Here is a 14,666-nt window from a genome sequence, read left to right as displayed (position 1 = left end):
ATTAGAATCACAGAGTGTGGTGTGAACCCTGAAAATTTGAAACAGGTCTCAATTACTTTAGAAAGTTTATTTTGGCTGGGCGCGGTGGCTCACTCCTGTAATTCCAGCACTTTGGGAGGCTGAGGAGGAGGGTGGATCATGACGTCAGGAGATCCAGACCATCCCGGCCAACGTGGTAAAACACTGTCTCTACTAAAAATACAAAAATTAGCTGGGCGTTTTTGCACCTGTAGTCCCAGCTACTCAGGAGGCTGAGGCAGGAGAATCACTTGAACCCAGGAGGTGGAAGCTACAGTGAGCCAAGACTGTGCTACTGCACTCCAGCTTGGGAAACAAAGCAAGACTGTCTCCAAAAAAAAAAAACCAAAAAACTTCATTTTGCCAAGGTTGAGGATGTGCCCGTGACACAGCTTCAGGAAGTCCTGCCAACATGTACACAAGGTGGTCGGGGCATGGCTTGGTTTTATACATTTTAGGGAGATGTGAGACATCAATCAATATAAGCAAGAAGGACATTGGTTCAGTCTTGAAAACTGGGACAAGCAAAGGCAGGAGATTCAAAGCAGGGAGGGGGCTTCCAGGGCACAGATAGGTGAGAGACAAATGGTTGCATTCTTCTGGGTTTCTGATGAGCCTTTCCAAAGGAGGCAATCAGATATGCATTTATCTCAGTGAGCAGAGAGATAACTCTGAATAGAGAGAAGAAGATTTGCCTTAAGCAGTTTCCATCTTGAGGGTTTTTGTTTTTTTTTTTTTGTCTAAGCTTCGTGATTTTGGGGACCCAAGATATTTTCCTTTCACAATAGGTTCTGGGCCCCTTGTTCTCCTGAACCAACAGAAAAAGAGGTGCAGGGGTGTCATTGGTCATTTAAAAGGCTGGACTTCAAAACTGCCAGTTGGTAGTAACATCCCGACATTTTAATTCTGGTACCATAGCTACTTGCTCTTCAACCCCTTGAGGTTATCTTAAATTTGAATCAGCTGATGGCAACTGGTAATATGGATTTCTGGACACCCAACCCATCCAACTATGTTTCACTTGAAGATATAAAATTGTTACATTGCAATTGATGTATGTGTTCCATTCTTTGAAGGCTTTTAGGGAAAAAAAGGCCACATATGCAATTTGCTTTTTTTTTTTTTGAGACAGAGTCTTACTCTGTCACCCAGACTGGAGTACAGTGGCACGATCTTGGCTCACTGCAAACTCTGCCTCCCAGGTTCAAGTGATTTTCCTGCCTCAGCCTCCTAAGTAGCTGGGATTACAGGCATGTGCAGCCATGCCCAGCTAATTTTTGTATTTTTAGTAAAGACAGGATTTCGTCATGTTGGCTTGTCTACTCCGACCTCAGGTGATCCCCCACCGCCGCCCGCCTTGGTCTCTCTAAGTACAGGTGTGAGCCACTGCCCCAGCCACAATTTGCACTTTTAATGAAACCAAGTGAAAAGAGGGTGTTCTTGAGCAATGGCCTTTATGATATGGGTAGACACTTTTCTGAGCCTTCCCTTGAGAAATGGTCAGGGCCTTGTGATTTTGGATTTTTTTTTCCTTCTGACCTTTGCTTTGCCATAACTCTCATCAGTGGTTTTGCCTTTAGATTTCGAATGAAGCAAGTGAACATTGTTGGGCCCAGCCCCTACAGTCAGTCTTCCCGCGTCATCCAGACCCTGCAGGCCCCACCCGATGTGGCTCCAGCCAGCGTCACGGTCCGGACTGCCAGTGAGACCAGTCTTCGGCTTCGCTGGGTGGTAAGTGGGGGTGAGAAGAGAGGCTAGAGGCTCATGGGTCCTGAGTTAGCAGGGGCCCACAAAATCCAGGGCTTAGGAGTCTCTTAGTCATGCCTTTGTCCTAGTGAAAACTAATCTCATCGTTAAACCAAAAAGTATTGCATTTTACAATTAGTGTTGGCTCTCAGGCCAGCCCAGGAGATCTGATTAATTAGTAGCATTGCTTACTCTCTTCTTGGAACTGAGGACTATTCCTTGGGGCAGGAAAGCTGATGGTGCTGCAGGCCGGACCTCTAAGTCCTTAAGCTAGGTCAACATGGAACCAATACTCAGTATTTGTAAGGGAGCCAGCCTGATATTTAATCAGAACATTTGCCCACAAAATTAAGCCAAAATGTATTAAAAGAAATTGTATGCAGCCAAAGTTACTGTCAGGGTTTCATTTAATTCACAGAAGAAAAGTTTCAGGGAAAAATTAAATAGATGCTTCTAAGACTATTTATCCCAGGAAAGCCTCTTCCATGGAGTTGGCCTCACCCGTGAGGGTGTCAGTTCTGAAATGTCAGCTCATCACACCCCCTCATTCATTCCTAGCCCCTGCCTGATTCTCAGTACAATGGGAACCCCGAGTCCGTGGGCTACAGGATTAAATATTGGCGCTCAGACGTCCAGTCTTCAGTACTGGCCCAAGTCGTCAGTGACCGGCTGGAGAGGGAGTTCACCATCGAGGAGCTGGAGGAGTGGATGGAATACGAGCTGCAGATGCAGGCCTTCAATGCCGTTGGGGCCGGGCCATGGAGCGAGGTGGTGCGGGGCCGGACGCGGGAGTCAGGTGAGGGAAAGGTGATTCCTGTCCTAAAGACACCTTATTAGAGATGGGGCTGAGTGCCCCTGGGCCTCCGTATCCCAGCCTAGTGGTGTCTCATTGGCCTGTCGCAGTTGTGTCTGTCTTGGAGCTTTCCTAATCCATGATTAGGCCAAAACTCAGCAGGAATTTCCATCCGACTTCATTAGGGCCCCAAGCCATTCATTGGAACTGGTGGTGATTTCCAACAGGGGCTCGGTTCACATTACTGTGTTAGAAATTAGGGATGGTTTTCACTACCAATGACGAAAAGCAAGCGTGTGTAAAGATCCAATGGGGAATCTTTAAAATACAAGGGATTCAGAATCTTCTTGTCACAAATTAATAGGGGTAGTATAGTATGTAATCCAGCCTGTAGTAATAACTAGACCTCCAAAAGTTTAATTGCTTGAACATAATAGGAGTTGATTTCCCACTTATATTGGGGTCTAAGGTGGGTGTACCTGTTTGGTGAGTGGCTCTCTTCCATGGGTGATTCAGGGACCCAGGCTTTACTGTTCTGTGGGACTAATCTCCTTCTGCACCCAGCTGCCAGCAGGGAAAAGAAGGCAAAGAATGGGCCCCTTCAAACCTATTCAGAAGTGGAACATCACTCTGTTCATCTTCTTTGGGCTCAGTCATGGGGTTCTGCCAGTTGCAAGAAAGAAATGGAGAAGTGTTTTTGGCCAACCTTGAGTAGACCTCTGCTGCACTGTGCTAATGCTGAGAGTAGGGCCACCTAATTTTTAGGCTTTGTGGACTAACTTCCACTGGCCAACTGTGGGTTGGAGAGCTTTTCTTGCCTCCCTTGAATTTTTAGAAACCCAGGGAAGGAGAGCAGTTTCCGCTTATTAAGGACTCACTGTCATCTGCCCCTGGTCCCTTTAGTCTGATCTGAATTACTGAGGTTCTGTCTGGAGAAGGAATAAACCAGCTGCACCTCTGCCCAGGCTTCTTGGATGAAAGTCACAGCATGTGCTTGATAGAGGGAGGGGCTGTTAATTCTGGACTAACATAGGCCTTTGGAAATACGACTTAGATTCCTGACCTTTGTTCGGACATGGGATGAAGAGGAGGCCTGAAGGGTTGAGATGGTGAACTGGGCCAGTGGTCAGAGGAAAAGGACAAGACTCCCTGGCTCCTTCTTCCAGGGGGCCTTGATCCATTTTGCTTATTGATGTCAAACCCTCTTATTCGCTCTCTTTTCCTCTTTTCACCGACTCTGTGTTAATGAGCATATTTGGCTCCATTGTTTCCGCTGTCGTAGACATGGCTCTGTTTCCTGGAGACAGCTCCTGAGCCCAGCATGAGTCCTCCTTTCCTTGTGGCTCCTAGGGGACAGAATCACCCTTGAAGCTGGGGAGTCAAGAGGTGGCCAGCGCCTGCCTACAGCTGTTTCCACCCCAGAGTCCTCAGAAATGCCTAGTGCCTGCCCTCTCCCCTTCCCAGAGCCTCCCTGCTTCTGTCCCTGTGCTACAATGCCATGCAAAGAGACAGTTCCCCTGTTGTTGTTTTCAATAGAAAAATTAATTAACTTATTAGATTCTGGAAACTGCCTTAGGAGACACAGTTGGAACTCAGAGTGGCTTTGATGGGAAATGGACAAAAAGATGAACTAGGAAGGCAAGTGCATGGCAGGCATCGGAGAAAAGCCTCACACAGTCAGCGAGAAGAGGCAGAGGACACTGGGGCACAGGGCCTGTTGGCATGGCTGGAGGTGGCTTTGGGGGCCGCAGTCCTCAGGACGGAGGTGTTTAAAAGGGAGAAAGGCATAGACACTTGGGGCGCCCAGGGCTCCCAGGGCTGGCCTATCTGCTCCGAAGATGAAGAGGGAAACATAGAAGGTGGTGCCAAGGTGGGAGGGTGGCCTCTGAGGACAGCTGGAATGAGGAAGCAGATCAGCTCCCAGCAATGAGGAAGCGGGCCCTGGAGCCCCGGGCAGTGCCAGACCCTCATTTCCTCCTAACGCTCGTCTTAACCCTGCCAGGTACTGCAATGGGTTCAGGTGTGCCCCACACCACCCCTCTACCCTTGAGGTGGCCAGGCCAGGGTAAGGAGTCTGCACATTGGACTTGGGCCCAGCAGTGCCCGACAACCTGAGGGCACCAGTGCAGGCCCAGTTATCTGCAGGTGCCACCCACTCTGTGTGCTATGGTGTGGAATGGCCTGAGAAGCTCTGGAAAAAGGCTCCTCTCGTCCTTTCTTGCTCATTCCCCGGCTCCCACCAGTGACAGGTGTGAGCCTGCTGCTGCCCATGTATGTTGCTGTAATGCACAGTGGGTTGCATCGCAAACAGGCCCCTGCGTTTCCTCAATGCTGTTCCACTCTTGGTCACCAGCTCCAGGCAAAAGCTCCTGTGCCACTTGGTGATTTTATTTCTTCCTACTCTTCTCAGAGGACAAGAGGTGAGGGTAGATGGGAGGACTCTTACTCAGTAGTAGGGAGAAGCGGAGCCACTGCCACGTGAGAATGCTCTCAGGGTGTGGTGTGAACCCTGGAGCCCACTAATGGGAGCCCTGGAAGAGCAGCCATGGTGACAACCAGTGTGCTTCTGAGAGGACCAGTGTTTAAGGAGGGAACCACCCAAGCAACAGAGTTGGGCCCAGTGTCCCTCAGCTCTCCTTTAGATTGCAGCTTTCATTACATTCCAGAGGAAAGGTGGAGACACACTGACACTCAGCCTGGGACTGTGATCACATGGATTTTGAAAAGCTCTTTTATCTTCACTGTCTGAATCTTTGTGCCAAAGAAGAGAACTTGAGAACTTCAGAGGGACAGTTCTAAATCCAGTAAAAGGCAGTCCACAAAAATATTTTTTCAAAACTAAAACTTCTGCTATAACCAACAAAAAGTTATGGATAAAAATGTAAGTTTTTGAAATCTTAAATGTACTGGCTGGGCACGGTGGCTCACACTCATAATCCCAGCACTTTGGGAAGCTGAGTCAGGAGGATCGCTTGAGTCCAGTTCAAGACCAGCCTGAGCAACATAGTGAGACCCCATCTCTACAAAAAATACAAAATTAGCCAGGCATGCACCTGTAGACCCGTTGTAACCAAATGAGTTAGAAGGAACGCACCATGCTCTGAGTTCTAAATTAAGAGTCCTTTATTGATTTGCTGGCGACCGAGAGACTGCTAATGCTCAAAATTCTCTCCGTCCCAAAGAAGAGGCTTGATTCTCTTGTATACCTTGATTGAGGTAGGGGTGGGGGAGCCTAGCTGAAGCAGAATTTTACAGAAGCAGAAAAGCAGGTTAGAGGAAAGGGCTGTGGGCACAGGTGGTTTTCATACAATTACCAAGAAGGGAGGGCGATCAGGCTCCTTCTACACAATGATCAAAGGGTAACTTTTTTCTTACAGTAGCGGCGTGGGGGGGTGGTTATGTCAAGCAGGATGCAGTTACAATGGTTACAGGTGTTAGGAACAGTAGCTTCAGTGCTTCTAAGTGCAGTATGACCCAGTTATGCACTCAGAGGGACTGTGGTAGTCGGGGAAGGCAGGTTGGAGTTTACAGCTAAGATGGAGTCAGTGGCGGTGAGCCAAGATTGTGCCATTGCACTCCAGCCTGGGTAACAAGAGTTAAACTCCATCTCAAAAAAAAAAAAAGTTGGAGTCAGTGATGCTCGCCCTGGGTAGGTTATTACAGTCCCAGCTACTTGGGAGGCTGAGGTGGGAAGATGGCTTGGGCCTGGGAGTTTGAGGCTGCAGTGAGCTGTGATCATGCCACTGCACTCTAGCCTGACCAACAGAGCAGGATTGTGCCTCAGAAAAATAAATAAATAAATAAATTCATCAACACATTTATAAGGAAAACAAGAAATCCTCAGGTGTCAGAGGTGTAACAGGAACTAGAAAGAGTTCAGCAGGAAGTCCTGGGCTGGTGCCACAGCTTCCCTGGGTTGGGTGGGGATCAGGCTGGTTCTTTCCTGGTGGTTTCAGGACCTGGGATTTGATGGCCATGCGGGAACAGGAGAGTCAGCTTTGAATCTATGTAAGTTGAGAGTTAGGGCCTAAACTCATGCACTTCAGACATGGCTCTTGAAGGCCATTCCTTCCTTCCTAGGAGAGGCTGATACTCTGCCTGCAGAGGTTTGACCATATATGTCTACCTGAAGACAGAGTAGAGAATGAAAAGTCGCTCTGAGTCCTGTGCCCAACTTGATATTAGGTTTTGAATTTTCATTATATGAATGGCCCAGGAACTCCCAGAACAGAAATTAATGTGACATTTAGTTCCAGAAACCAAAAGCACAAGCAACTAAAGAAAGAGTAGATAAATTAGACCTCATCAGAATGAAAACCTTTTTAACATGCTTCAAAGAATGTTATAAAGGAAATGAAAAAACTCCCCAAATGGAAGAAAATATTTGCAAATTATATATCTCATGAGGGATTTATATCTAGAATATATAAAGACCTCTTACAGCTTCACAACAAAAAGACAAATGACCCAATTAAAAACTGGGCAAAGGATTGCCATAGACATTTCTCCCAAGGAGATTTACAAATGGCCAGCAAGCACATGAAAAGATGCTCAACATCATTAACTATTAGGGAAATGCAAATCTAAGCCACAATGAGATATCACTTTACACTCCTAAAATAAGATGGCTAAAATAAGAAAAGGTGGACAATAACAGGTATTGGTGGGCACAGAGAAACTGGAACCCTTGTACATTGCTGGTAGAAATGTAAAACGATGCAGAAACATTGAGAAACAGCTGGCATTCCTCAAAAGGTGGAGCAGGGAGTCACCATGCAACAAAACCATTCCACTCCCAGGTGTATACCCAAGAGAATAGAAATCATATGTCTGCACAAAAATGTTGTGCATGAATGTTCATAGCAGCTTTATTCACAGTAGCTGAAAAGCAGAAACAACCCAAATGTCTGTCAGTCGACAAATGGATGAATAAAATGTGGTCTATGCATGCAATGGATGATTCAGCAATAAAAACAGATGGAATTATGATACATGCAGCAGTGTGGATGAACCTTGAAAATATTAGACTAAGTGAAAGAGACCAGTCACAAGAGAGTACATATTGTATGATTCTATTGGTATGAAACATCTGGAATAGGCAAATCTAGAGAGGCAGAAATTGAATTCCTGGTTTCCTAGACCAGGGGAGAGCATTTGAGAGAAATGGGAAGTGTTTGATAATGGAAACTGAGCTTTCTTTGGGGATGATGAGATCTTCCAGAGTTCATCATGATGATGGTTACACAGCTCGGAATTTGTTTAAAAACATTGAATTGTATAATTTAGGGGAATTTATGAAATACCAATCATTTCATAATAAGGCTTTTTAAAAAAAAAAAAAAAAGCTCAGCCTTCCTGAGATTAATTTTATACAGATAAAATGTCATTAAAATAAGTGTGGGCTAGGGGCCGTGCTTCATATCTGTAATCCCAACAGTTTGGGAGGCAGAGGCAGGAGGATTATCAAGAGTTTGAAACCAGCCTGGGGAACATAGCAAGACCCCATCTCTACAAAATAAAAATTAAAACTACAGAAAATTAGCCAGGCATGGTGGCACATGCCTGTAGTCCTAGCTACTTGGGAGGCTGAGGGAGGAGGACCGCTTTAGCCCAGGAGGTCAAGACTGCTATTAGCTATGATCACACCACTGCACTCCAGCCTGGGTGACAGAGCAAGACCCTGTCTCTAAAAAAAAATAGTAAATATGGCTCATAGATTGCACACTTTTCCTATGGTTGGAAGGCCCTGAAGATGTGTGTATAGTATCTTCTTACCCTCAGGGAAAACAGTGATCAACTCTTCCTCAAATAGTTAAATATTATACCCCAATAAAGGATTTTACTCTCCTCCAAAAAAAAAGACATACACAAAAAACTAAAGAAACATGGTTTCAGGCCAAACCATCTGGGCAACCAAAAGAAGAAAAAAAATGACTCCTCTCTAGAGAGATATTGCCAACACCAAATTATCCAAAATAAAAATTAAGCCTTTTTAAAGATGAGTCACAATTGTCAAGCACACAGGCAGTAATTAGGCATGACTAAAAATGACCAGCTTTTAAAAAAGCGAAAGAGAAAGATAGAGGGCTTCAATTGCATTAAAATACATACAAGTCTGAGATAAAATATACAACTACATTTAAAATGATTAAAGTCTTAGTAAGAAAGATTAAGATACCATTTCATAAAGCAGATTTTTAAAAAGAATAAAACAAATGGGAAACAATCATTGAAAATGAAAGCAGTTTAGACACAGTTTCTTCATGTTGGTCAGGCTGGTCCAAAAAGAGAGTTACCAAATTAGAAGCTAGATTTAAGTAAATAACTCTAAAAACATCATAAATACCTAAGATTAAAAATATGACACAGAGATTAAAAGACATGAAGAATGGAGTGAGAAGATCTACCACATAGCTAATCAGACTCAAAAAGGAATGAAAGAGGAAGAAAATGAGAGTGACAAAATACATAAAGATGATAGCTGAGAAATTCCAAGGTTGATGGAAAGCATTATTTACAAGACTGAAGAAACGCAAATCCTTAGTGGAGTAAATAAAATCAAATTCATACCAAAATGTATTTGGTACAACTGTAAAATGCCGAAGAGAAAATCTTAAAAACAGTTGGAGTGAAAGGCAGATAATCACAAAGGTAAGGCCATTTGACTGAAGTGACTACTCAAGAACAACAGAGGCCAGAAGACAATGGGATAATAATCTTGAAGGAGCTAAAAGAAAATAATTGTCAACTTCAAATTTTATACCCAGCTAAACTAATCTTCCAGGATTTTATTCAGAAAACAACAGACTAAATGTAATATAAAAATGAAGGCAATTTAATCAAAATAGAAATATCATTTTTATAATTTTTCAAAGAATACTTTTTTTTTGAGATGGAGTCTCACTCTATCACCTAGACTGGAGTGTAGTGGGATGATAATGGCTCATTGCAACCTCTGCCTCCTGGATGCAAGTGATTCTCCTGCTTTAGCCTCCCAAGTAGCTGGGATTACAGGTGCCTGCCCCTATGACTGGCTAATTTTGTATTTTTAGTAAAGATAGGTTTTCACCATGTTGGCCAGTGAACTCTTGACCTAAAGTGATCTGCCCACCTTGGCCTCCCAAAGTGCTGAGATAACAGGCATGAGCCACCACACCCAGACAAGAACACTCTTTAAAAAAAAAAAAAAGAAAGAAACCTATGGCAAAACTGCTGATTTGAGACTCTATTTTTATTTTTACAAACATTTCTAGCTGTTGGAAACCTATCTTTATAGTAGTCAAGAGAATGCAGAGGATAATATTTTATGTGTAAATGCATTCCAGGTTTTTTCTTCTGACTTTGTTCTTTTCAGACAATCTTGTATTATCTTTTACACAATAACCCTGAAGAGACTTTCTCTAGCAATGTTGTTTATTTTTGTAGACACTGCTGTTTTAATTAATATTGAGATATAGATTTTGTATCAAAAGAAGCAAGTAGATTTGTCTTTGTCCTAGCAGATTGCATCATGTATGGTGATATGGTTTGGCTCTGTCCCTACCCAATCTCACCTCAAATTGTAATCTCTGTGTATCAAGGGAGGGACCTGGTGGGCAGTGATTGGATCATGGGGGAAGTTTCCCTCATGCTGTTCTCATGATAGTGAGTTCTCAAAAAATCTGATGGTTTTATAAGGGCTCTTCCTCCTTTGCTTTCTCTTCTCTCTCCTACCGCCATGTGAAGAAGGCCCCTTGCTTCTCCTTTCCCTTCCACCATCATTGTAAGTTTCCTGAGGCCTCCCCGGCCATGTGTAACTGTGAGTCAATTAAACCTCTTTCCTTTATAGATTATCCAGTCTCCGGTATTTCTTTATTGCAGCATGAAAAGGGACGGATACATATGGCTAGACAGGAATCACATAGAGCCCTTACAGAATCAGCTGTATCAGTCTCACTGTTTTTCTGTTCATAGTTTATGTTCTGCTCACTTGTTGGGAAGATTTTGAACAAGAATAGGAATTGTTCTTGCAACTGAAGCTTTGTTTTGTCAGTTATTACATTTTTTTTTTTTGAGAGTTATAAATTACAGAAAGGTATTTTTTAGCTTTTAATTGAATTCGTGTTTAATTAGAAACTTTGATTTAACACATATCACTCTGGAAAGAAAATAGTTTTAGTTCACTTGTTTTCATCAAAAAAATTATAATTTGGTTATTGATCTTCATTTCAAGATGTGGATGATTCAGATTCTGGACATGTTTAATGATGAAATCACAAACTCCCAGGGACCCCTCTTGGACCACTCTGTGGTCTGTGCTGGTTCTCTGTCTCAGCTCCTCCTCCCCCTTCTCTGTCTCAGCTCCTCCTCCCACCTGGGGATTCTCAGGTGCCCAGATGCTCCGGGACTTCAGTGTCCCCACATTTTAGCCAATCAGAATGGAGCTTTCACAGCCTCCTCTGGGAATCTCTCCACCTCTGACTGGTAGGACCCTCCCAGGTCCAGCAATTTTGACTTTTTGCCTTCCCTGGCTCTACTGACATCTGACACTTACCCTCCCCAGCAGTGAACTCAGTCCTTTTTTGAGATGAGGGGAGGCAGGGAGGAGATAGGGAGGTGAAGGGGTTGTCAGAGTTGAATGGTAACGTGGACACAATGGAGAGGGAGAGGGATTGGAGAGAGAATAAAACCACTACCCTTTTTCTGAAATAAGTCTCCCCTCCATGGAGATAGCAGCTCCTAGGTGCTTAGGAATGGTGCAGTGTGCAGGAGTGCTGAAAACATGCAAGGAACACAGAGCAGAACACTTGGAGCCACATTTCAATGATGTTTACAGTTTTGAAGTGCAGTTTAACAGATTCTGTGACATCTTATGATATATTATGATATATTCTAAGGAAAAACGAGGCCTTAAAAACCAAGAGGGACCACATGAGAAGTAATAACGAACTACATAGTGTAAAAGCCTACAGAGGGGAGAGAAAAAAATGAAGGAGAAAATAAGCCATGGAATGGCTTTGTTTTTAATGAGAGGGGAATTCCTAAGAGTATCTCAAAACATAAGATGTCAGATTAGAAAAGCAGTTGCATCTACCTCAAAATAGATGATGGGTAAGAGGTTTCTTTTTTAATTCTTGAAAACTTTCCAACTCCAGGACAGATCTTGTCCTGGGAGAATTTGAATTTGCTGAAATTTTTATCCTGAACCCTGCCAGGTTTTCTGCTTTAGCCACCCCACTTCCCTGTCTCCATGTAAGAAACTCAGCCACATTCAAAGCCCAGTAGGTGTCTGAGTTGCTGCAATCCCCAGGTTTCCCTCGTTCTTCGAGGGCACAGTTGGCTCTCCAGTAACTAGATGCAATCCTACCACATCTTAGGAAAACAGCTGTGATTTGTAGGTCTATAAGGAGAATTGGGCACTTACAGTTTCAAAGAGTGACCCACAGGAAGCAGTTAAGGATTACAGAAGTGGAACATTTATGTTGCTGTGGCAGTGGCCTCTCTTTTTACAGACAGGGACAGAGGTTTTAGGACCTAGTACCAACATCTTGGGCATACAGTGTGTTTAGTGTTCTTATCTTATTCTGAATAAAGTCAGATACATTATAGATTTACCTTCTGTTTCATGCTAATGTCCCCTTTAGTTCATAGTTTATTCAGGGTTTATCAATTTTGTTTGTTTATTTGTTTTTGAGACAGAGTTTCACTCTTGTTGCCCAGGCTGGAGTGCAATGGCACAATCTCGGCTCACTGCAATCTCTGCCTCCTGGGTGTAAGTGATTCTTCTGCCTTAACCTCCTGAGTAGCTGAGAATACAGGCCACCATGCCCAGATAATTTTGTATTTTTAGTAGAGACAGGGTTCTCCATGTTGGGCAGTTTGGCCTCGAACTCTTGACCTCAGGTGATCCGCCCGCCTCAGCCTCCCAAAGTGCTAGGATTATAGGCATGAGCCACCAGGCCGGGCCTATCAATCTTTTTTATAATATAAGCAATGTGCAACCATTTCCTGATAATAGCCATGGTGGTATTTAAGACATCCTATGGGAGCTCTGTGCAGGCCTAGGGAGCAGGAGTAAGCCAGGTGGAGCCATAGCTGGAAGGCACCAGGAACCCATGGCTGCATCTGTGACAAGCTCCCTTCTTCTTTGGAGAACGGAGCAAACTTAACATTGCAAGTATTCCATTTCTATGACAGCTCTCTGCTCAAATAAATTGATATTGTTTCATTAACGCACTGAATAACTGAATGAATGACTCACCTGACATATTTGGGAAGATTAGACTAACTGACATTATCTCCTTCCAAAAATACAAGGGGGCTCACTGTGATTTTATAGTGACAGGCATAACTGGGGATTTTCTATTTTGTGGACACACTCACTGACCTATACCCAATAGCCGATCTAATGCCTGTGCAGGGAAGGTGCCCAGCATGGTAGGGAGAGAAGGGTTCAGGAGAGTTGCTGACTCCCAGGACTCTCAGGACCAGGGAACATGCCCCTCCCTGGGGGCAGGCATCTCAGGCTTTTGCTCTTCAAGCTCCTCTGTGATTTCTCCTCTGGGTAGACCCACAGTGGTGAGGGTGCGGTGTGATCACTGACCCCCCCCATCCTGAGGCTTAGTCATCTTCAGCTGCTGGCCCTGTTAGGCTATGGCCTGCCCTTTCTTGCCCCTCTCTTGTCTAGAGAAATGCCTGTTTGGTGGTGAGGGAAGAAGCTTGCTATACAGCATGAGAACAGCTCTTCTAGGATGCACACCAACACTGGCATTGTCTTAAAAACTGTGTTCGTATCATAGCAGAATACCCCAAACAGGGCAGCTTAAATGGCAGAAATGTATCCTGTTACCATTCTGGAAGGTGAAATCTGAGCTGGAGGTGTCAGCAGGGCCATGATCCCCCAGGAGACTTGGGAAGGATCTGTCCTGGGACCCTCTCCAGCGTCTCGTGGTTCCATGGCCTGGGCAGCCTCTCTCCCATGTCCCCACGGTGTTCTCCCTGTGTGTGTGTCTGTCTCCTCCCATGGCACTCTCCCTATGTGTGTGTCTGTGTCCAAATTCCTTTTTTCATATGGACACTAGTCATATTGGATTGGGGGCCCACCCTATGCAGCATGACAATCAAATGTCACAGTTTGCATTATTGTGCAATCCCCTCCCCATGTTAGACTAAATAACATTGCTACCCTCTCAGTCTGTGTAATGAGGAGGAAGTCTGAATGTCTGAAGGAATGGATAAGTGAATGAATGGATGGATAGGTGATGGGTGAGTGGATAGATGGATGGTAGATGAATGAATGAGTGCATGGGTGGATGGAAGGATGAATGAATGGGTGGGTGGGTGGGTGGGTGGATGGATGGATTGATGGATTGATTTATGGATGAATGGATGGATGGATGGATGGATGGATGGATGGATGGATGGATGGATGGATGAATGGATCGATTTATGGATGGATGGATGGATGGATGGATGGATGGATGGATGGATGGATAAGTGTATGAAAGAGCAGAGCAAGCCCTGCGAGTATTCCTGCTACAGAGGTGTGTGTGCATCCTGCATCTTGGAGCCCTAGTAGGCTTACAAAGGAGAAGGAAACAGATGCTTCCACTCACCTCTGTGTGCCAGCACGCTACCAGACACTTCTCAGAGTTTGCTTTCATTCTCACTCTGTAGGCTAGGACTAGTCATAGCATCTCCTTTCACTTTCTTCAAAACAACTAACTATTGATCACCTGTTGACCAACAAGTGCTGGCTACCAAGAGGGGAGAGGGAGAAGACTTGAAGGAAGGTAGGCCAGGCTTAGCCTTTCACAAATGGACAACTGAGACACAGGTGATTGAAGCAGCATCCCTGGCTTCCACCCTGAGTCTGGCCTTACTCTGTCACCCCAGGCTACTTCCCTGGATATCCTGGAGACCACCCAAGTTCAAAAGGAGACTTTGCCACCAAGCAATAACCTCCCAGAGCCTCCATTGCTCTGGGGGGCTCCCATGGGACCCCCTCCCCCATAGGACATGTTGGACTTGAAGTGTCTCCTTTTTCAACCATGTTGGCCCTGAAGTGTGGTGGGATCTTCAGGCCCAACCGAGAGCAACTCCTCCATGCTGTTGATAAATAGTACCTTCT

At 44.6% G+C, this 14,666-nt stretch overlaps 1 protein-coding gene across 1 annotated transcript in view; it reads left to right on the top strand.

The window, feature by feature from the left end:
- Nucleotides 1–14,666, top strand: part of SDK1 (sidekick cell adhesion molecule 1) — a 1,001,700-nt gene that overhangs the window by 850,613 nt on the left and 136,421 nt on the right. The window contains exons 24-25 of the mRNA XM_035283177.3: nucleotides 1,599–1,749; nucleotides 2,323–2,560. Coding sequence (XP_035139068.2) covers nucleotides 1,599–1,749; nucleotides 2,323–2,560 — 389 coding nt within the window. The remainder of the gene's footprint in view (nucleotides 1–1,598; nucleotides 1,750–2,322; nucleotides 2,561–14,666) is intronic.

This window comes from Callithrix jacchus, chromosome 2 (assembly GCF_049354715.1).
Source record: "Callithrix jacchus isolate 240 chromosome 2, calJac240_pri, whole genome shotgun sequence".
In the NCBI taxonomy this organism is placed as follows: domain Eukaryota; kingdom Metazoa; phylum Chordata; class Mammalia; order Primates; family Cebidae; genus Callithrix; species Callithrix jacchus.
This window is presented reverse-complemented; position numbering and strand designations above follow the sequence as displayed.